Source organism: Micropterus salmoides, unplaced genomic scaffold (genome assembly GCF_014851395.1).
Source record: "Micropterus salmoides isolate LMB-PRFRI ecotype aquatic unplaced genomic scaffold, ASM1485139v1 Ms_hic_scaffold_1999, whole genome shotgun sequence".
NCBI lineage: Eukaryota > Metazoa > Chordata > Actinopteri > Centrarchiformes > Centrarchidae > Micropterus > Micropterus salmoides.
Window position 1 is genome coordinate 1 of NW_024041149.1, and position 23026 is coordinate 23026.

General features: G+C 41.7%; 1 protein-coding gene across 1 annotated transcript; it reads left to right on the plus strand.

The window, feature by feature from the left end:
* The first annotated feature begins 2599 nt into the window (after positions 1-2599).
* Positions 2600-18994, plus strand: LOC119911271 (nuclear GTPase SLIP-GC-like). The gene is made up of 21 exons (XM_038730080.1): positions 2600-2710; positions 2901-2948; positions 3449-3481; positions 3591-3683; positions 4093-4186; positions 8306-8522; positions 8656-8874; positions 9950-10156; positions 10281-10456; positions 13950-14043; positions 14136-14223; positions 14350-14471; positions 14687-14869; positions 14983-15146; positions 15334-15451; positions 16776-16884; positions 16990-17123; positions 17458-17539; positions 17619-17694; positions 17789-17831; positions 17944-18994. Exons 5-20 carry the CDS (start codon positions 4125-4127, stop codon positions 17820-17822), a joined length of 2085 nt encoding a protein of 694 aa, XP_038586008.1. The 5' UTR covers positions 2600-2710; positions 2901-2948; positions 3449-3481; positions 3591-3683; positions 4093-4124; the 3' UTR covers positions 17823-17831; positions 17944-18994.
* Positions 18995-23026: the final 4032 nt, after the last annotated feature.

Sequence of the window (23026 nt, forward strand, 5' to 3'; positions counted from 1 at the left end):
GGAAAATGCAACATTTGGGAGGACATAACCAATCATGTCAATGCCATGGGTCTGGCCAAAAGAGGACCATAAAACAAGTTATGTGCGATGGAAGAACCTTAGGGCTAAGGCAACGAAAGACCTTACTGAAGCCAAGAACCCCCAACAGGTAACAAGCCATAAGAGGGGTGATTTCACTGATATGGTCCTTGATATCATTGGAGGAGAAAAATCAGAGGCTCTGCATGATACTGAAGGCATAGAAGCAGATGAAGAGGCCACAATTACAGAGATTAGGACTTCAGAAGAATGCGAGCAAAATTCTCCTGCAGAGGAAATGTTTGTCATAGACTTGACATCAGTGAATGAGAGGAAGATAGATAAATGATGAGAGGAAGATAGATGTAATGAAGACAGTCCAAGACGTTCCTACAAGAAAACGCAACGTTCCTCAGCTACAAACCAGGATGGTGACAGCTATGAGTTGCTTCTGAAACGGGAAACTGAAAGAGCAGAAATACAAATTGAACTGGGTAAGAACAAATCTTGCTTACCAACTGTAGCATAAAAAAGTGTAGATGGATATACATCTCCTACAGGCAGAGATGGAAAGAGCTGGTATCTGTCCTGTAAATGATTTTTGACTATTGTATTGTTTTTGTTTTGTTATTTAACATTATAACAAAATAAGGAAAGTAAAATGTTTGTTTTTACAGTGTTTTGTTTCTTAAAATTAAAATAAACAATGTCCCAAAACTATTTATGGCCACCGGTATTTTGCCTACCTGTTGTTCTTTGCTAAGCCAGTAGGCTACACTGTTGGTTCCATTTAAGGCTCTGGTAACTGGAAATTTGGTATTTGGATCACAGTGATCCAATCCAATGTTCCTAGCATAAAAGAAAAATGGATCAGGTGATCCTGGATAGCAGAACATTTCAAATCCGGATCAATTTGATCCAGATTACATTTTTTTTTAAACACTGGGCACTGATGTGTGAGTGTATGACGTGTGCACACATGTACGCACAAGAAAACACAACTGATTGTGCAGTACTATTGTGTGCAGACATGTTTGTTCCTCTATCTCTGTGGTGACATCTCATTGACATAATGCATTCCCTTGCGCCTAATCTTTTACTTAAGTAAAGTAAAGCATGGGATCCGAATACTTCTTCCCACACAGCTAGTGTGCTTGACCACACATTAGAATCGAGCCTCAGGACTTTTTAATGGTGGACAAGAATTTTACCCATTCATTCACTGATCTTGTTAAACCTGCTTTGTGGGCAGAGATTAGAGTACACTGGCGAGAGGCGGAGACAAAATAAAAGAGAGAGCTCAAGTTAGATCAAGTACCAGAGGAGTCCTGTTCATGCATTGAAGAGGAAAAAACTAAATGTAAGTACCTATACTTCAATGTTACATTCACAACTGAATGTTACTGAGACACTATATTTTTTGATTTAAGCTACAATTTTCAAAATCCAAAGAATTTAACACATTTTATTAATCAACAATGTCTATGAAAGTTAACCCCTTTTCCTTTCCTTTTATAACAAAACTGAAAGGTGAGTAGTAGGTGGTAGTGGAGAGTAAAAGGAAGATATAATTTAATATGCTGCTGCTTTTTTCAACATTACATTATTATTCAACTTTGATTAACTACATGGAAATGGAAAACAGCATTTTTATGAAATGCCTTTTCAATGCCCTCTCTACTTATGACCACATTATTATAGTGACAATAACTAAAACTGGCCTTTACTTAATCTTATCCTTGAGGACTAATTTTCTAAAAATACAAGTTAATAAATCTGCTAAACTAAACAAATCTTTTTTTAATTTAATCTGCTGTAATCTGTTGTGCCATTAGGCAGGAGGGTGTGGCTTAGAATAAGAGCAAAAGGAGTAAACGGTTAGATGTGTGTTTACAGGAAAACCAGATATGGCTGCTAAATAGCTCCAAATACCGACTTAAATGTAAAGCAGTGATAATCGATTAAAATATTATTTGATCACCTTCTAGTTGCTGTTCTTGGTCATGGATGATTTTGTTCGTAACAATTAACTGAATGGGGTCTCAGCGTGTGGATCAAAACATTTGAAGGTAAAGTATTACCATGCTTCTTTGTGGGCACAGGATTATATAATATTGGAATGACCTACCAATACTGAAACATCTAAGCGTCAGCTAATACAGACATCAAAATGCTGCAGCATTCTTTTGCAGTACAACTGACATATCCTTGACAAACATTGACAAAATGGCAGAGATCACTGTCTGTTCAGTATACACAAGCACTTATGGCAAAGACCTTTGTACATTTCACACAATTAGAAAGCACTATTAACGATTAATTAGGAAGAGTATCTGCTGTTTATTACCATCTTTTGGGTTATTGAGATGAGGATCTTTGCACAAGCAGTACTGAAATAAAGACTAAAATGTTTTCAAGACAGTGCATATGAAGGAAAAATATGAGTTCTGAGTTTATTAAACAATAACACACAAAGGTTCAGACTTACGAATGGTGTCAGGCATTGTTCAAGATAAATCAAGCAGGCATGTCCAAAAAGCAATTTGAAATTATCATTCAGCTGAATATTTATTAATTACATCAGTGCATTGACAAGAAAAATATTTACTGTCTTGATGAACATGACATCATTAACTTGATCCCAAAAGTGGGACCAAGGTCAACATTCAAGACGAAGCTCAAGTCGTTAAAGGTAATTGTTCTTTACTGTGAAGATATTTACACAATTCTGTTATGGTCTCATAAATCTCATTTGTGCATGCACATGCATTTATCATTTATAGGAGAATCAAAACATTTTGATAATGCCTCCAGATAATTTTTGATTTAATTAATTAATTTTAAACTGTAATGGATTTGCAACTATTTTCTTTTTTCACTAGAAAGAACAAAACACAGCAAATCAGGCAACAGTTGATTCTTCTGCTCAAGTAAGTTAAAAACAGTTTCACACACATTAGGTGTCATCTAAGGCATTTATTACAATCATACAGATTTTATTTTTAATGTTTGCTCACACAGCCTTGCACTGAGAGTATTACTTTTATCTACAGTGCAAACAGGAGCATTCACACTGAATTTTTAGGCATGTAATCAGTAAACTTCATTCTTCATTATTATGTATTTGATGCACTAATGTGTCCTGAGACAAAATCATCTTTGATTGAAGAATTGTCTCATTGAATCACTGTGTTGTTGACTGAGGAAAAAGGGTATGCTGAATGTGATCACTTTTCTGGACTCCACATCTAACCCAGGGTTTTGGCAGGCTCATCCCAAAGCGGATAAGAAGATAAAGGCAAATATCGTTGAGTGAATTGTAAAGATTTGTCTTCAAGCCTATCGAACCCTGTTATTGGACAAAGCCTGTGTAAATAAATTTTATAATCAAATACGGTTTTAAGAGTCAAATGTTCATGTTCATCCCCAGGTTCTGCCATCAACCAGTGACCAAGTGATAAAGGTGAGATACACAGTAATAAGCAACATACTGAGACCACATAATATTTTGAGAGTAATATACAACAAACATTTCTGTTTGGCTTCTTTATTTCAAAACAAAATCCAATAAGGTAAGAGAAAGTTAGATCCTCAGGGCGAGTCCAGCAAAGGGCAATCACCACCTAGCAAACGACGATGTGGGACAAAACATGGATCATACTCAGGTATTTAATTACTTACTTGCTAAATAATTACAAAACTTTTATGTTATGGCATTGTCCTTGTATCGCAAATGTCTGTTTCTATAGCTTGGCCACAGCAAATTTTCTAATTTATTAGCCAGAGTTGAAATCTTATCAGAACACCTCGAACTGTCAACAGCATGCATGTTAAGTATTAATGTATATTCTATAATACACAGCTTATGGTAATATCTTAACTGTCTTTTAAAGGATGATGTTTTAAATCAAGACAACCTTTTTATGCTTGCTAAGTGGTCATAGTATAAGCCTTATCAGTCTGAGGAATCATCAATTGATTGGTCAGAGGAAGTGACTCATTGTGCATTGCTGTTTACAGGATATACACATGTTCATGGTTCCTGCTGTATAGTTATTTTTTTTACTTTGACAGAAAAAATCATACTGTCTGATGTGAAAAACATCATGAACTTTGTCGATAAGAAAATACCTAACCAAGGCAACACAAAGCTCAACAACTTCCTGAGGTAAATTTTAAATGTTGCATATTCTTATATTGTTTGTTTATGGTCCTTTCGTTGTTGTTTGCTAAATTACCTGCATAAGTATGAAAAGTTGTAATGATATGAATATAATTTCTTGATTATATACTGTTAGCAAGGACCCAGAAAACTGTGCACAGTTGGTGGATTTTAGTAAGCCTAAGGGCAGATTCCAGGGCGGATTGGCCACTTGCAATTCTGGCATATGCCAGAGGGGCTGGACTATTTGTTTTGGGGTGGGCCGGTCAGATTGATATTAATATCATGTTTCCCACACATCAATTTTACCAAAACATTTGGCGACCCAAGCATTTGCAGAGAAACACAGAGAAATGATCATCCATTACGTTATAAGACTCAGAAGGTGGGATATTTCACAAGCATGGACCAGGTAAGCAACAGTGAACACATTGGTGCAGGTGCAACTGGGTACAATGTTGGTGTCGGTTTCGATTGGCTTCCTCATTAACAAGCCTCCTCCGCGCACCCGCAGGTGAAAACGGTATCGCGGGTGAAAATCGCGAGCGCTGTGTCATTTTGGCTACTTCATAAAACGTCTCGGTTACGTATGTAACCCTTGTTCCCCCAGAAGGGGAACGAGACACTGCGTCGGTGACGACACTATGGGAACGCCTCTGGGCGTGGCAGGGCTGAGCTATGAATGAAACTACTCCAATCCTATTGGTGTAGCTAGAACGGTAGCGTGTGACGGTGTAACCGGAGGCATATATAAGCACACCGACGCAGTGTCTCGTTCCCCTTCTCGGGAACAAGGGTTACATACGTAACCCGAGACGTTCCCCTTCAGGGAACTCGGACTGCGTTGGTGACGACACCATGGGAACGAGATACCCACTTAGGCCGCGCCGAAACCCCAGCTGCCCCCAGCGTGCAGAACCTGACGGCACGACTAGGAGGAGAGCGCAGGGGTTCCGGGTGCCAAAGGAAGGTCCAGACTGTAAAACCGGATGAAAGTGTAAGGGGTGGCCCTGACCCTCCCCGGGGCAAGCTCCAGGCATCGGGGAGAAACCAAAAGTGCCTGAAGATCCCCCACCCTCCTCAGAGAGGTGATAGCGAGGAGAAGGCCATCTTAAGGGTCAGGTGCTTGGCCTCAGCCGACTCCAGGGGTTCGAAGGGGGCCTCAGCCAGCGCTTCGAGAACCACTGCCAGGTCCCAAATGGGAACCCTGGAATGAGTCACGGGTCTCATCCTTCGGGTTCCACGGAGGAAGCGCACAACCAGTGGAAGCCTCCCCAAGGGCCCATCACTCAGAGGGGCGTGAAATGCTGCAATGGTAGCTTTACATACTTTGAGCGTGGACGGGGAGAGGCCCGCGGAGAATGGTGCTGGAGAACTCCAGTATCATAATTACTGAGCAGGTACTGGGTCCACCGCCCGTTCTCTACACCAGGTGGCATTTTAACACATTCCATTTCAGGCCGTACATCCTTCTCGTGGACGGGCTCTGGAGCTGAGCAGCGTCTCGACAGCTCCTGTCGTCAGGCCGGCCTCTAGGAACTGCGCCCCCTTAGGGGCCAGACCCATAGCTGCCACAGGACGGGCGTGGTGAAAGGCCCGGTCCCCTCCGCCGCAGCCTCGCATGTCTGCAACATGGCACCCTGCCCTATCGGGCTGGGGCGAGAGGGAGAACCACAGGGGACAGTGCATAGTCTCTCGAGACGCAAACAGTCCACGTCTATGGGCCGAACTTTTCGCATAATAACTCCACCACCTCGGGGTCTCAGCCCCTGTCTCGACAGCAGGTCTGCTCCCTGATTCTGAGTCCCAGGGACATACATTGCTCTGAGGGACAGCAGTCTCTGCTGGGACCACAGGAGGATCTGATGTGCCAGTTTGTATAACGGGCACGAGCGCAGACCCCCCCTGGTTATTCAAATAGGCCACCACTGCCGTATTGTCGGTTCTGACAAGGACGTGGCGACCGCGGAGAGCGGGCAGAAAACTCCTCAGAGCTCTGAATACCGCCAACATTTCTAGGCAATTTATGTGCCAGGAGAAATTATGCTCCTGCCAGGAGCCTCTCGCAAAGCGGCCGTCCATGGCCGCGCCCCATCCCGTCAGTGCGGCGTCTGTCGAATTAATTGTTCGGCGACAGATCGCTCCCAACACGGGACCTTGGGACAGGAACCAAGGTTTCCTCCATACAGACAGGGAACGAAGGCACCTGCTTCTCACCCGTATCAGACGAGGCGATTTCCCCTCTGGGAGAATCCCTTGGATTTTAGCCACCACTGCAGAGCTCTCATGTGCAGTAGTCCAGAAGGTATTATACTGAACGCTGCTGCCACGAGACCCAACACCCTCTGAAAGTGTTTTACAGTGATGGCTCCCCTGAAGGTAAACCTCAGGAACTTCCTGTGAGAGGGACGGATGGAGACTGGAAATAAGCGTCTTTGCAGAGCTATCGTGACAACCAATCCTCGGAACTGATTTGGGGGATGGTGAGCATCCTGAACCTGAATCTCCTCAGAGGGGCCCAGAGGGGCTGGTGGCCGGTGTTATGCGCAGGTCCCCGGTGGCACCCTGAAGTGGTAGACCGCCAGGGAAAACTCGCCGGCGACCCACGGTGTGAGCCCATCGTTTTCCAGCTGCAACCGCTCGAGGCGGGCAGACTGGTGAGAGCTCGCTGGCGGCTAGCGTGTCCCCAGAGCCAAGACGGCGGGAAAACAGAGCCTGTTGCCTGAGCCACCACGAGGGATGGGGACCTCGGTCGGTCACTCTCAGGGGGTGGTGGTGGTGGGCCCCCCTACTCAACCTCTTCCCCGAGCCCGCTGAGACTGAATGACGGTCCTCAGACCCGTCTTCTCGTTGAGTGCGTCGCCTCGCGCCCCAGGTTTGTTGAGAGGGACTATGGGAAGCGACACTTCACTTCTGGCTCCGGCGGTAGGAGCTAGCCGAGGGCTGAGCTCGTCTCTCTTCAGCCGTCGCCATCCTGGACCCAGACCGGCGGGGGAGATATTGCTCAAACACCTCTCCCTGCATTTTGGCGTGCTGAAACCTGCTGACGATAGCATCCACTGCCTCACCAAACAGGCCAGTAGGAGAGAGGGGCACATCCAGGAGAAAAGCTTTCTCCTTCCCCTGGATGCCCAAGAGGTTGAGCCACAGATGGCACTCCGTAGCCACTAATGCTGCCATGGAGTGGAGTGTTAAGTCCGTAGCTCTATGGAGCTCAGTCAGGTCCTCATCAGAGGGATCTCCCCCTAGGTCACAGTCTTTGAGAAGATCGGCCTGGTATGCCTGCAAGGTGGCCATAGTGTGCAGGCTTGCACCAGCTCGACCCGCTGCCATGTAGGCCTTGCCCACCAAAGCGGATGTCGTCCGACACGGTTTGGTGGCCGGCATCTGAAAGAATGAATCAAGGGTGGGAGAAAGATAGCTCGCGAGCGCTTCTTCCACCCGAGGCATCGTTCCAAAGCCGTGCTGCTTAGTTTCTGTCACGCTGCTGTAGTCCAGCAGAGGGGACGCAGTCAGCCGTGCAGAGCAGCTCTTTTTCTTTTCTAAAGTCTGCTGAAACGTGCTCCAGACCAATACCAACATGAACAGGATCAGACGGTATGGTTGTGACACTTTTTGCTTCAGCAACTATAACCCCTGATTTTTTTTAGCTAGAGTTCTTAAACTTTTTTATACAAAGTACCCACATTTGTTCACTATAAATGGCACCAATTTAATCCTCTACAAGAACATCACAGATCTTGTGAGTAGATGTCAAATGCATTGTGTTCCCTGGCCTTTTATTGTGGCCAGCCTAAGGCACACCTGTGCAATCCCCATGCTGTCTGATCAGCATCTTGATATGCCACACCTATGAGGTGGATGGATTGACTCGGCAAAGGAGAAGTGCTCACTAACACAGATTTTGACAGAGAGAGAGAAATAGGCCTTTCGTGTACATAGAAAAAGTCTTTGATCTTTGAGTTCAGCTCATGATGAATGGGGACAAAAACAAAAGTGTTATGGTGTAAAGTGTATATTTTGGCCAGATGTGGGCAGCAGAAAAAAGCAGAAACATTTTTATTTCAGTCTTTATATATTTTCCAAATTAATCAGTGAACCCATTTTTAAATTCTTCTTCTACAGGTATAAAATTTGTGATTTGGAGACAGAGAAGAGGGAGCTGGTTGGTGTCTTTGGTAAAACTGGGGCTGGAAAGAGCTCTTTGATAAACGCTGTCATCGGAGAGAAGAATCTCTTACCCTCTGGAAGTGTCAGTGCATGTACCTCAGTCATGATTAAAGTGGAGGCTAACATGCTGAACTCAAAGTATGAGGCAGAAATTGAGTTCATTACAAAAGAGGTAAAATGAGTTGAATATGTTGTGCTTATTTGAAGCTATTTGAAAAGTTATGATGTAGCTGAAAATATAATTGCTATTTACATTACATGTCATTTAATTAAACTTAGTTCAATGTAATTATTTTATTTTGTAGGAGTGGAAAGATGAGTTGTGGTCCCTGTTAAATTTCCTTCGGGATAATGCAGATAAAGACAAGGAAGATGACGATGATTATCATGACGATGAAAAGCTGTCAGCAGTGTATGGAGAAGAATGGAAAGACAAATCTCCTGAAAACCTCATGGATGACAAATATTTCAGAGAAATTCCAGAATTTCTTCTTTCCAAAAGGAAGATTTTGACATGTGAATCGGTAAGTAAGAAAACAGTCTTCTTCAACAAAGAGTGGACTTAATCCATCAGTCCTCAATAACTACAACCCCTGATCAATAGGAAAATAAGTCAGAACATTGTCTACCAGTAACTATATTAATTCATGTAATTTTCAAAATTTCAATCGGGGTTTCATTGCGCCCAAACAGCTCTCATTAAGGTCCTAAGCTGTACATTGGCATTAACAACGACGCCAAGGTCTCTAGAATTGCCTTGAACTAGTTCAGACCCTCCAAATGTTGGACAGTAGCCTAATAATTTCATTTTAATTGGCAATATTTTTTCCGAGCAATTCTGCTTGTGGAGTACCACATGGATTAATAATTTCTCCTTTCTATGTCTATTTACTGTCCCTTTTCCTAAAGTAACTATTTCAACACTTACACTAGTTTGACAACAGTCAAATCTACATTTCTCTATAGTCTTTAGCTGTGGTCCCACTGACTCACTTATCAGTGCACTGTACAAATGAATGGATTTGAAGTGCCAGCATTGTCTCTTGCTAAATAAAGACAGTCCCCATAACAAAAGATATGCACATGTTATATTGCACGCCTTCACTCTTGTCTTTAAAAATGTAAGACACTTACTGATAGAATTTCTGTTTCTGGTTTTATTTTTTCTGCAACATTTTGATTATTACAGAACAAATCATGGCTTCAGTCATAATAATAATCATAATTAATAATAATCCATCATTGTGCATTTATATTTTTTTTCATTTTCAATTTCACCAGAACTTAACTACGATGATATAGCGTTATAACGTTATATAACAAGTAACGTTACTAGTATTAGTAGTAGTAGTCTGGTTTATTAGAAGTAAGAAAGAAGAGAAATTTGGACAAATGGAGGACCACATGAATTATTTAGCACAAGAGCAGACAGAGCGTGTCGGCACCTCTTGCGTGCGTGGAAAGGGAGGGGGGAGCGGTACATTCATGTGGTGTCAGAATGTTTTTTTCCTCCTTAGATCTTTATTGCAAAAAGAGAAATAAAGTCAGTAACAGTCAGTTAAAGTGTTATTTTTATTCATTTTGTATTGTTTATTTCAGGCTAAAGAACTGTCCGCAAAATTTGTCAAATTCACAAGAAGTGACTCAAAAGACGAAGAACGGAAAAAAGTAAAGAGGTGGTATTGGCCACTAGTGAAGTGTGTGACTGTCAGGGTGCCTGGGAATGATTCTCTCCAGCATGTCACACTTGTGGATCTTCCTGGAAATGGGGACCGTAACAAGAGCAGAGATAAAATGTGGAAAGGGGTAATTTTTTGCAGCACTGTTGATTATTGTGTACTACTGTGTCATCCAGACACTGTAACATTGTGTTATTACAAAGCTCTGATAATTACTTATTCATAATTGACGTGATATTATGCCCCTCCAGATTGTTGGGAGTTGTTCTATTGTGTGGATTGTGACTGACATAAATCGAGCTGCGGCAGAGAAAGAACCCTGGGAGATCCTGAAAAGTGCCAGTAGCCTCATGGGAAATGGTGGCCAGTGTCAAGAAATTCACTTTATCTGCACCAAATCTGATCTTATTGAAGATTCGGATGATCCGTAAGTGATTTAAGATACAGTATATCCAAATTAGACACCGATACGTGTGTGCCAAGAGCGCAACATAAGTAAAACACAAGCAAATACACATATCGTAATGTTCCCATTACTACTCCTGCACACATTTGGAGCCTTGTCCCCCCTAGCATTGCCCCATGTAGTCCTAAAATTCCTGTTATTAACCCAGCACAGATGAAGATGGCTCTTCTCAATCAGGACAAAGTCTGGACAGTCTGGGCGGCGGGCATGGCGGTGGGGGTTGGCAGGGGGGGGATGCTTGTGGTGGGTTTCTGTCCGGTGGTGAACGTGCAGTTTGGGTCACGGTGTAGCCGTGGGTGGGGGTCTCTGGTCTCCCTAGCAGCGGGGAGGATGGGGGTGGTTTGCGCCGGCTGGCATCTCTCATGTGCAGTGCATTACTTGGCTGTTGTGTAGCGTTAGTTAGATTGGTAGCGGGGTAGTGTTGGTTGGCTCACCTGTAAGTCGTGATTGGTTTGTGTGCTTGTCGGGGGTTGGGGGCATCAGGTGCGGGCCTGGACTGGGCTGGTGTGCGGCTCTGTCCTGTGTGCATGCTGTGCATTCTGATAATTATATTTCAGTTCTCTGAGGGGTCTGGCGACTGGTTGTTGGAGGGGTGGGGGACCAGGAAGAAGGGGGTTGACCGGGTGGGTTGGGGTTACGCGCTGGTCCTTTTTGAGCTGGTTGGGGGTGTCTCCTCTGGATTTTGGTGCCTGGACTGGATGCTTCGTGTACGGGGATCCTGTGTGGGGAGGGATTGTGCTTTGGGGTGTGTCGTTGGTTGTTTTGCGTCAGCCCCTAGGTGGGTCCTAGGGGCTGGGTGCATCTGCTGATGCTGTTGCTGCTGTCGCGGGGTGATTGCTGTCTCTTTTCTTTGGGGACAGTGGGGGGTGTGTGGGGGATGCTTCGCTGCTAGGAAGGGAGGGGCGCAAGGGTGGGGGTCTTCTGGCCTGGTCTGAGTGGCATTGCCTCCTGGGTGTGGGCGGACCTTCGGGTCTGGGCCGTTGGGCCGTTCTGTCCTTGGGCGGGTCCTTGCCGCTCTGAACCAGCTCCCTTGTGGGGGCGGGGGGGTTGTGCCAGCTCGGGTAACCTGGTCGTGCTCGGAGTGCTCCTGATTGTGTGGGAATGGTGAGATGGGGGGTGGCAGTGGGGCTGCCAGAGTGGCCCCGGCGAGGGGATTGTTGGACTTTGGGTTGGGGCTGCGCTGACCTGCCTCGGGGGTGTGTGGGGGTCTGGGGCTCGGGGCTTTGGAGCCTCTGGGTGTGGGGCAGGTCTGCACGCTGGGGGGGCTGGACCCATCCTGGGGCTGGGCGGGGTTGTCGCTGACTCTGGGGTGCTGCCGGTGCTAGAGGGGCTCTTGCTATAAGCCCTGGGCTGGAGGGACCTGGTGTCCTCCTGCTTAGGGGGGTGGGGGATGGGACTGAATGATGGGGCCAGTCAGGAATCTGGTCCCAGTGAGGAGGACCATTCTATCCTCCCTTCACCTTCCCCTCTTTGGTCATGTCTCACTACATACACCCTTAGGACTCTGAGGGGTGGGCAGGCTGTAGCGCGTTTGGTGGGTGGGGCTGCTTTATTGCGGCCTCACCCTTCTTCCTCCCCCACTGGCTACCCCTCAATTTTAATTACACATTACACAGAGGGCTTGGGGGGTGGGAGGGGCACGATGGGAGGCTCCACTACCTGACAGTTTTGGGGTGCCTGTGTCACAACTACCCTCCAATTTTAACACACATCTTATCTTTACTCCACCATACAACACTTCACAATCCATGACATGCATCCAACACAAAACAATACAGAGGCAGGCAGAGGGGTTGAAGGAGTCATCCCCCCCACTCCACTGGGCCCCCGTCCGGGGATGAGATCGGCCTCGGGGGCTGCTGGCTCTGCCTGCACTCTGGGGAGGGATGCCTCTGGCTGGGCTGGGGGACTGTTGGCCTGGTTCTCCTGCGTTATCGCTCCCTGGCAGCGGGGAGCTTCCTAGCACGGCTCTCTGCTGTTCTTCCTCAGGGTGGGGTACAGCTTCCCCAGAGACATGCGGTCTGGGGTCCTTTGCGCTTTGGGGGGTCGCGGGGTGCCCTGGCTTCTGGGGGTGGGGGTCTCTGGGCGCTGCGCGGGTTGATCCGGTTGCGGTTTGGAGGGCTGCGATGGGATTGTAGGGCGATTGTCGATGCATCTTGATGCATTGTGCTTTTTCCCTGTGCAAGGTTTCTGGATGGCTGCTGGACGTTTAGTTTGTGCATTGGTGTCCGGGGGAGGCATTTCCTCGTTGGCTTGAATGGACCAGTTTGCGTCCCTGGTTTGCTTTGTTGGCCTGTCTTACTATGTCAGCTGTTTATTGCTGCTGTTCAGCTGGTTGTCTTTTACTATTCTTATTATTTTAATTGTTTGTTTGTTTGTTTGTTTGTTGTTGTTTTTCTCTTCCCCAAGCCCCCCTCTCTGTTCTATTGCAGGTTTCGTTGCTTTCTGCAATTGGTGTTTTCCTCTGCTATTCCCTGTTGTCCCTACCTTCCATCCCCCTTCTCTTATAGGTGTTGTCCTTTCTCTGTGCTGTCTGTTTGTTCCCCCCCATCCCCATGTCTGCCCCCCTGTCCGGCCAGGTGACAAATCAATACATAATTAAATAAATAATACAACAGACAAAGGAGTATATTAATACTCTCTTGTTAAAGTAAAATCTGCCTGGCACAATATGGTATCAAGCTCATCATACTCTATACCAGGCCGCTGGGCAGGACAGGTTTAAAAAAAAATTAAAAGAAAAAGAAAAAGAGAAAGTCTGGACAGTCCAAGCTACATTCGGAGGTGTTTGAAATGTGATTCCAATCAGATTTCTACAGATACATATCAGTCCAGACACTCCGTTTTCATGTTGTCCAGAGGGCAGATAGCCTACTGTACTGTACATCTGTTTAAAAGGAAAATTTCTGCACATTTTATTCCAATCAGTGTTGATGGTAAATGCAGTCCATTGAACCAAGAAGTTCTTTCTGCATCCAGCACCATTATTTGACGTGACTATTAATTCAGCTACTACTTCAGGTTGAGTTTCTCTGAGTGTCTCTTTGGTTGTATTACAAAGAAGCGAAATTTCAAACAGTGAAAATGGTTTCCCAGAATATGAGTGCAGAGGATATTATGGATGAGGATAAATTTTGCAATGTTTTGGTTGACTCCAATATTTAGTTGTATGTATTTCTGAACCAAGTTTGCATTTCCGCAATTATCTCAAAGTCCAAATTCTTCAGCACTTTTAGCTCCTAACCTCAGTCATCTACTTCTCCTCTGAAAATGTTGCATTTTTCGTAACTTGCATGGATACCGATCATTGCCACTTAAAGCTATATTTTAGATTTTTATTCTGAGAAAGAGAAGAAGAATGTATGTGGCAAAATAACAAATAATGTTATAATTCTAGGTTCCAGTGCTCCAAATATTGTATGAAGTGCCACTTAATGCAAATATTTTCTTATAGTTCAGCCGCTGGTGTTCGTGCTCTCATATTTAAAAAAAACATGCAAGCCAAAAAAGAAGTGAGCAGAGAATTCAGCAAACTAAACAAGGTTAAGGTGAGTTTTATTGATTTGACACAAAGTCTAACATAAAGATTGTTTACAACTACAATCCTGTCTTATAATCATTCAAAACATTTTTTTTTCAGAAACATTTCAGTGATGACTGTTTCAAAGTGTTCACAGTGAGCTCCAAAGAGTTCCTAAAGAAAAAACATCTAAACCCAGATGAAACTGGTAGGTGAAGTCTCCATAAGTTTACTTTAACCATTTTAATTCATACAAGAATGAGTAATTGGATTATGCTATTTAAATATAAGTATGTAATGTAAATATGTAAGATGCAAACTGAATTTCTTACAGAAATCCCCAAACTTCAGGAGATCCTACAAAATCTCAATGACTGTCACTCAGAGACATTAAACTATGTGACTGGAGCTTATGGGATTCTCTCTCTGATGCAAGGCGCCAAATCTAGAGAAGTGGTACAAACTACAGTAGTAATAAAACTTCACTGATAGGCGTCATAATTATCATTAATGTTGACAGAATAATAATATTCATAGTAAATAAGTAAACTGAAGCGAACTACACTTAAATTCAGTGAAACCATGTCAAGTGAATTGATCTGTGTGTGATTTGTGCAAGTGTGAATTTTATCCATCAAGGTAGTTGATTTCCTGAATTTTTGTTGCTACAGAGAGGCTGCATAAACAGAAAAACAAATGCATGCATGGACCTTGAAAAAAATTTGAGACATGAACTTGATAAAGTCAGAGAAGCCATGGACGAGGCTCATAAGGCTTTTGAAAAATGCCTGAGTGAGGGGGTTGAAAGATCTAAAAGTTCATGTGACCAAACCTTGCATTCCGTCTTATATCCTGTACGTATTATATAAATTATAACTACATCAAAACAACAGATTTTCCACTTCATATGAATATGCTTACTGTCTTTACATTTTTTCTGTTACTTTGTTGCTTTGCTTTGTTTCAGAGAGGGGTAAAAGGTGGTGGTTTTCACATGACTTTGAAGTGTTTAGTTGTGAACAACGGCATTTATCTACCAAAAAAAAAAAAAAGCAAACCAATAGACCTCAATGTGAAGTTAGCTTCAAGCCTCACTGACAGCATTGATGAGAAATTCAAGAAGACCTTCCCGTAAGACATTACTTAATGAGGACATAAAACCCTTTGTTGGCCCATTTTACAAATTATTTCTGTCAAATTCTATACAAAACGGTTCTAAAAATGATGTAATATAACACAGATGTACAAATACATTATTAAAATACACACTTGTCATTGCTACCTTAATGAAACATTTCAACGTGTTAACATGTTTCAGAAATGAAGGAAAATGTGGACCATTCAACGGGGTCATCAACACGTTTTCACTTGACACAAAGATGCTGATTCAAAAGCACAAAGATGTCAAACTGCAACTGATATTTCTCAGGACAGAGGTAAAAGATTGCTAAACATAAAGCTCTACTGGGGCACAGATCCACTCATTCCCAATGTAAATTTTAGATTTATTTTTGATTGAAGAGTATGAAATGTGTTAGTATGTGCCTCACCAGCTTCCCTTGCTTAGCCAATTAATATTGACACTGTCATGTCAGAAAGGGCTTTGACCACAGCATAAGCACACACTATGGTACAACTTAAGAAAATTCTGCTATGGCCCTCATACCTCGCTTGTGAGCCATGTAAACAATTTGCCATTGCTGCACAGTCACACCTGACACTGCAGTGCTCTCACTACTACCTCTCCTTTAAAACAGTCTGTGTCTGTTATAAGCCCGAATGGAAACCTCTTCTAGAAAATACCCCTGCTGATTTGAATGGACCTCCCCGCATTAACTCAATCCTACATTAGGGTCTGAGCTGCTTGTATCTGATTCTGCCTGTAGACCTCTGGCTGTGCTTTTACTGGTTGAGGTTGCCTGTTTTTCACCTCGGTCCGTGTGCCCTTCTAAAAACGTCTGGACTGGGTCTGTGCTAGTACTGGATTTGGATCAGCTGTGCTTGTACTGGCTTATGATCCAGCATCTACTCTACTGACAAACTTCTGCATAGCCCCTGGAAATTATAAATATCAATACTTGCAAGATATTAATGTTATCAGCTGCTTCAACCTCATTCAAACTGGCTCCCCAGGTTTCCTTTAATACCTTTTCAAAAGGAAAATACTATTTATACTATGACATGACTATGTGATGTTTATCTACTGAGAGATGTGCATCCATATTACCCAGCTAATCAACATCTCATCAACGTTGTAAACACTGGCTTTCAACACTGACCCGTTTTTTGCGACGTTTCATATAGTTACAACGTGCCTTTTCACATCAACCAGTAGTTTAATTTTGAAAGTGTAACCGGATGTTGCATATATATCATTGCTAACTTGACCGGATGTTGTAGATGTTGCTAACTTGACTGAAGCCCTACACATCCAAAAATGACACCAAGGCGTCTTGACAATTTCACTGGGGCACACCACATGGATACAGAGGCATGTGCCCCAGTAAAAAGGGTCTAGCGACTCCTATGAGAATAGTATCCTATTACTATGTATCTATTAGTCCATCATAAAGCAAATCAAACATCAAGTTTATCAGTGAAGACTGGAATGAAGATTAAACATTGAACAATTAAGCAAAAACAATATATAAAGTATTTTGAGCTATTAACATATTAATTTACACTGTATTTGTAAATAACAAAACAGTGCAAAGATAATCCTTCTTGAGTCTAACAAATACTTAATTTTCTCTCTGCAAGGAAAACAAAATTAAAGCAAAACTCATCAAAATCATCCGGGAACGTAAGAAAACAATCTACAGCAGTCTGATGACGACAATCGAGAAGACCATGCAAGAATGCTATATAAGTAAGATCAAGATATCTACAATGTGATTTAATAATAATAAATGTTAACATTTATCATTATTGACTAGAAAAATGTAGTTGACAACAATGTTCTGTTTTATTGTAGAAGCAGCAGAATTTAGAGGACCGGGCACGCTGAAAAACATGAGGAACACTATTGAGAAACACATTTGTGATTCAAAGAACACCATGTTTAAACAGGCTAAAGATGTTATGTTGAGCAAACTGAGACACTTGAAGGTTTGTCTCATTTTATAATACATGGTACGATGACGATATAAAACATGTTGTGCTGCAGATTGTTATCTTTCTCCATGATTCTAGGTCATTGTTTTCTTTTTATATTCATATGGATATGCATTATCCTGAAAGCTACTTTTGCTACTAAAAACACTGTGGCACTTTCACAAACATGCAGTTATTGTTTTTAATCTAAGACAGAAACATACTAAAGCTGATATAGCTATAGCTAACCCTTTTGTCCAGTCTGAACAGCCCTCTGTACACACATTTAAACAGTTAATCAATGTAGGACTCTGAGTGAGAATTGATAAAGATTTTGATGCTGAACTAGGAGGAAATCCTGCAGACACTGGAAGAAACAATGCAGAAATCAATTGACCTGTCACTCAAGATAGATGCTGTCTCAATCCCAGGTAAAGGAACGTATCAAAATACGTGAAATTAATAGTGCACTCATTGTAAATTATATGTTTTTAATGTTGGATATTTTAGATGTTACAGCGGAGCTTGAAATGGTGAAAAAATACTACCATGAACTGAGAGGAAGCCCAGATGGACAAACACAAATGTAAAATAATTTGGTAAAACTTTGTCAAAATGTTACATAATGCCCTGATTATGAGCTGTTCTGAAAAATGCTAACAATGCTTTAATTATACTAGTGCTGATCCACGCAGTCCAGCAGCTGCACCGTGACATGTGCAGGTATGTTTTAGTGAAACTGATGAACCGAACAGATGATAGATGCTCTGACAGCCCTACTGTTTGTCTTTACTGTTCACAACCTCACTGCTTATCTCTCTTGTGGATGTTTCAGATTTGCTCAATGGAGAGAAACAGCAGAAGCCTGATTATCCACTGAAGCTCTCTGCAGACACACTGATTAGAGACATGAGGCCTCTGGATTTGGTCTCAACCATTTTATCAAGTTCTTATCTCTGTTCTGGGTGTTGTGTTCATGTGTACTTTGAGTGCTTGTTGTGAATTACATGCACAGAGATTTTAGATTTCCTTTTGTGTTTTTGGTTGGACATTTTTGCCTTTAATTAATTGTAGATCACAGTCAAACAAATAATGTGGGAAGACAGAAAGACGGGGGTGACATGCAAAAAAGGCTCCTAGCTGGATTTAAACCAGGGACGTTTTGGATTTCATCATTATGGGTTTTAGCAACTATAGACCACTATGATGTCCCAGAGACTTTTTTTTTATTGATTAATTAACTTTTTATTTTCTTCATCTTGAATATATTTTCATGTTTGTCATCTTTGTTATTTTATGAGTTTAGTGTTGGTTGATTGGGATGGGTGCTTTGAAATTTAAATGATTTCATGACTGTCTTGATTACAGTACACTGTGGAATTGACTCTCTAGCGGACTATAGGCCTATAGAAAACATTAGTAGAAATTATTGAAAGATAGATGTGTTTATTTTTGTGTTGTTCACTTTATGGACATCGTGACTGAACATTGTAATCAATAGTTTGTTTTGTAGGCTGTAGGAGTGCTTTTTGGAATTTTGCATCATAGGCCTACTTAGGCTGCTTTCATTGTTGTAGCCTGTGTTATGTTCAACTTCAGTGAACGTGTGTGTGACGTGATACTTTTGACATGATTGTATACATTTCAGCAAACTCTTTAGGCATATATCTCATTCTGTTCTTTAAAAGTCTAAGGTTTACAAATAAGCCTAGGCTTATTTGTTTGTGTCTAGCCTTGTACATTTGTATGTGCTTTGATTAGTGTATCCAACGAAGGTTAAAGTCAAGGGCAACTGGACTTGGTTGAAGATACTGGAAGACGTTTCGTCCCTCATCCAAAGGACTTCTTCAGTTCTGACTGACTGGCAGGGAAACTCAGCTATTTAACCTCAGTGGGGTCGTTTGCCAGGGTCATCGATACTGCTGGTTTGTTAGTGTTCCTGGTTGCTGTAACGACAGTCGTTACAGTCGTTAGGACTACTGGTGGCCAAGACTGAATGACCATCGTTGGTATCTTCACCTGAGGCCAAAAGGTTACGTTTGTTGAGTTTCCTGGGAAGTGATTTGATTAGTGTAGTTAGCCTTAGCTATTTCTCTGAAGTTTTTGAGGGTGCACCCAGTGTTCACATAGATTACTTTAATGATCAGTCCCAATTGTCTGTCGATGAACATAGTGGCAGACTATACCTAGTAGGCTATACCCGTTACATCAACAAATAGTCCACAAAATTAGCCATTCGGTGGTTTGCTTGAACAGGGTGGAATGAGATGGAGTCAAATCCTCGGCCTGAATAATTGTGCCAGTCTGCCCCTGCATAGACTTTAGGTTTTTTAAAGTTGAAATGCTCTTGATTTACAATTTTTTAAAAAGAGAACTAGATGATGGTAATAAATAAGTGGCTTCATCCTGGAAAATAAACAAGTCATTCAGTTAATCACTAAAAAATAGTTTTGTTGGTTTTGTTTTTATCTACACTGATTCTAAATGCATAAATGTAAACGCTCCAATAAACCTAAATAAAGTTTGCTTTTGAGTTAAAGTGCAACATGTTTGGCTTCTTTATTGTTGATGTAGGTGTAAAATCATCTTATCTCTAGGTTCTCGCTAGCTTTGTACACACTTATTTATCCTTGGATTCACAAAGATGATGTACTGTAAATGTTGGCCAGATCTGGATTTTGTTTATGATGGATTTTGTTATCAGCATTCATTTTTCTTTCCTACTCATCAGTCGGTGCACTGCACTCTCTGAAATAGTGTACGCAAAGTTAGTCTTGTCTTCTGCATGTTTTTTTTCTTCTTAAACATTCACTTGTCTTTAGGTGGCAGGTGTTTGAGCAGTTGAGGAATAAAACACACAATAAACAAACACATTTCCAACTTAAAAAATGTCTGCAGGCAAATGTGTAATATGTACGCCTGCGGGCAGCACAATTTCATCGAGAGGAAAACCTTCACTAAACTGTCTCTTCTTTACGTACTGGGACTCTCTGTGTGTGACGTTATTGTGTTCCACCAGTTGACCAATTTTTTTGTGGTCCTTTGATGGAATCATTTACTTTACAATGAACTGTTGTTCAGCAAGATAGTGTGCAACATTTGAGGTGTATTGTTATTGATTCATTGATGAATGTTAATGGAATGTATTCATGTTAACAAAGAGCCTCTTACTGATGCAAGAAAATGGAACACGTGGACACACAGATGAGCCATAAATAGGGACAGGCATGACAAGGACTGTCTTTTTAAACAGCAAAGTCACTGTAAACTCACTGATAACATGAAACGAGACATTCTCACTCAAGTTTACTGCTGGTGTGTTACACCAGTGCTGAATGTAGCTTAAAATTATCTCAGAAAAATTTGAATGAAAAGTGGGATCACAGACAGAAAGAGAAACAAGAATATCAATATCAATCAATATATCAATATAATTTCAGGCTAACACAGACACATTATGTTGCAGTAAAACACCCTGTTTACCACGTGACTGTCCTTGAATGCTTCAGGGGTTAGTTCCTCTTCAAGACAAACAGTTTGCATTATTTTTTGCATGAATTTGTCTGTTTTGTGTGTGTGCCATGGTAAGCAAACTGCTGTTTTATAGTGCACCAGGAAGCTACAAAGGATATTCACGATTCACGATCACGATTTCAACACACAACAGCTTTGCTAAAAAAGAGAACGAGTAAAGATTATTGATCGGTCCTCCAGGAATTATTGATCTGGTGATTACAACACTTACATGCACAGTTGCAAATTTATGTAATAATAAAATCCAAGTCAGAGCCACTGTAATGAACACAGGTCAGATATTTCTTACAGATACTTAATAATCTGGTACATCAAAAAGTTTCCTTCTCTGGCAGCACTCTCAGGCTGTGTGTTAGTGTCTCTGTGGTTGGTTTCATGGTGAGACAGCTGTTCCCAAAATGAGTGAAGTAATTAGAGCAGGTGGGGTTGAGTGGAACCACAATATTACCAAACAGGTGAAGAGGGGGGAAAAAGTTGTTTGGTGCGGAAACTGGAAAGTAGCCAATGTCAGCATATCCACCTCCTGGTCAACACAGAGACAGAGCCCTTTTGTCCAGGCGTATGCGTATTTTACTGGTCCAGTCAGATGTTGTCTAAAAGTAATCATTACTTCATCCATCGTTTCAGGGAAGCCAGTGATGGAAGTTCTACTCACAGCTTTTACTTAAGTAAAAGCATCAATACCACAATTTAAATCTGTCTTCCAGACAAACAGTTTGCATTATTTTTGCATGAATTTGTCTGTTTTGGGTGAGTGCCATGGTAAGCAAACTGCTAGTGCACCAGGAAGCTACAAAGGATATTTACGATAGGAATAATTTCAACACACAACAGCTTTGCTAAAAAAGAGAACGAGTAAAGATTATTGATCGGTCCTCCAGGAATTATTGATCTGGTGATTACAACACTTACATGCACAGTTGCAAATTTATGTAATAATAAAATCCAAGTCAGAGCCACTGTAATGAACACAGGTCAGAGCTTTCTTACAGATACTTAATAATCTGGTACATCAATAAAGTTTCCTTCTCTGGCAGCACACTCAGGCTGTGTGTTAGTGTCTCTGTGGTTGGTTTCATGGTGAGACAGCTGTTCCCAAAATGAGTGAAGTAATTAGAGCAGGTGGGGTTGAGTGGAACCACAATATTACCAAACAGGTGAAGAGGGGGAAAAAGTTGTTTGGTGCGGAAACTGTAGCAAGTAACAAGTAGCCAATGTCAGCATATCTACTTCCTGGTCAACACAGAGACAGAGCCCTTTTGTCCAGGCGTATGCAACATCTTTATTTTACTGGTCCAGTCAGATGTTGTCTAAAAGTAATCATTACTTCATCCATCGTTTCAGGGAAGCCAGTGATCGAAGTTCTACTCACAGCTTTTACTAAGTAAGTAAAAGCATCAATACCACAATTTAAATAAAATACTCCATTACAAGTCCTGAATTTCAAACCCGCTCAAGTAGAAATACAGTAAAAGCAAAAATATACTTCAGTATGTAAAAATACTCCTGTGATATATAATATAGATTACATTGTTATGAGATTCTAAATACTGATGCAACAATGTGTAAGTAGCACTTTGCTGTTGTAGCTGAAATACAGGAACATTTAACTTCTTTGGTCCAGCAATGGTTATTTATACAAAACCTGAAAATCTGTCTTTGATGGAACTGCTAAAAAGTCATATAGACACTACCTTTTTTGTAAAGTCTCTCAAGACAAAAATGTTGTAAACCACTGGTTTAGTCTTTAATATGAATATTAATTAATTATTATTTGCATTTTATAAGCTCATCAAATGCTTTTTAATGCAAGATTTTATTCTGAGAGGTAAATATAGCTATAGCAGAAAAAGTGAGATCCCAGATAGAAATAATCAGTAATATCAGATCAGGAAACTACACGTAAGTGAAGTGTGTTTTTAGCAAATGGATGACCTCACACCTCATATGCCTTAAAGGAAGTTCTGACTGTAAATATTAACTAGACAGATGAGCTCAGGTAATATAATACATCTTGATTGTATCTCAACTGGAAACTATATGGCATATATTGCTGTATATTATGTTGTGAAGAGTTTAAACACTTTTAATGTTAAAAACAATGCAAAAATACTAGTATGTAAAAAGATTTTGGATGACTACATGGTTCAGCTGGATCATGATAAAATTCACCATTACTGTACTGAAAGAACTACAGATAAACCCTATTAACTTTTTTTAATTACACTTAAAATGGCTATAAAACAGATTTGTGTGAAGTGCCTACTGTGAGTGCTGTTCTATTTCAATATGTATACAACAAGTCAATAAGCTTAAAATGCTGTTGTAAAAGGCTTTTGGGATTCTGCTTTACATGGGCAGCAGGTGTAATCTTGGATTCATGA

Excerpts from the sequence above, each read along its gene's own strand:
- LOC119911271 (XM_038730080.1), top strand. The coding sequence starts at position 4,125 with ATGAACTTTGTCGATAAGAAAATACCTAACCAAGGCAACACAAAGCTC. Across the intron at positions 14,472-14,686 it reads GCGCCAAATCTAGAGAAGTG|AGAGGCTGCATAAACAGAAA; the intron begins GTACAAACTACA and ends TTGTTGCTACAG. Across the intron at positions 14,870-14,982 it reads TGCATTCCGTCTTATATCCT|AGAGGGGTAAAAGGTGGTGG; the intron begins GTACGTATTATA and ends GCTTTGTTTCAG.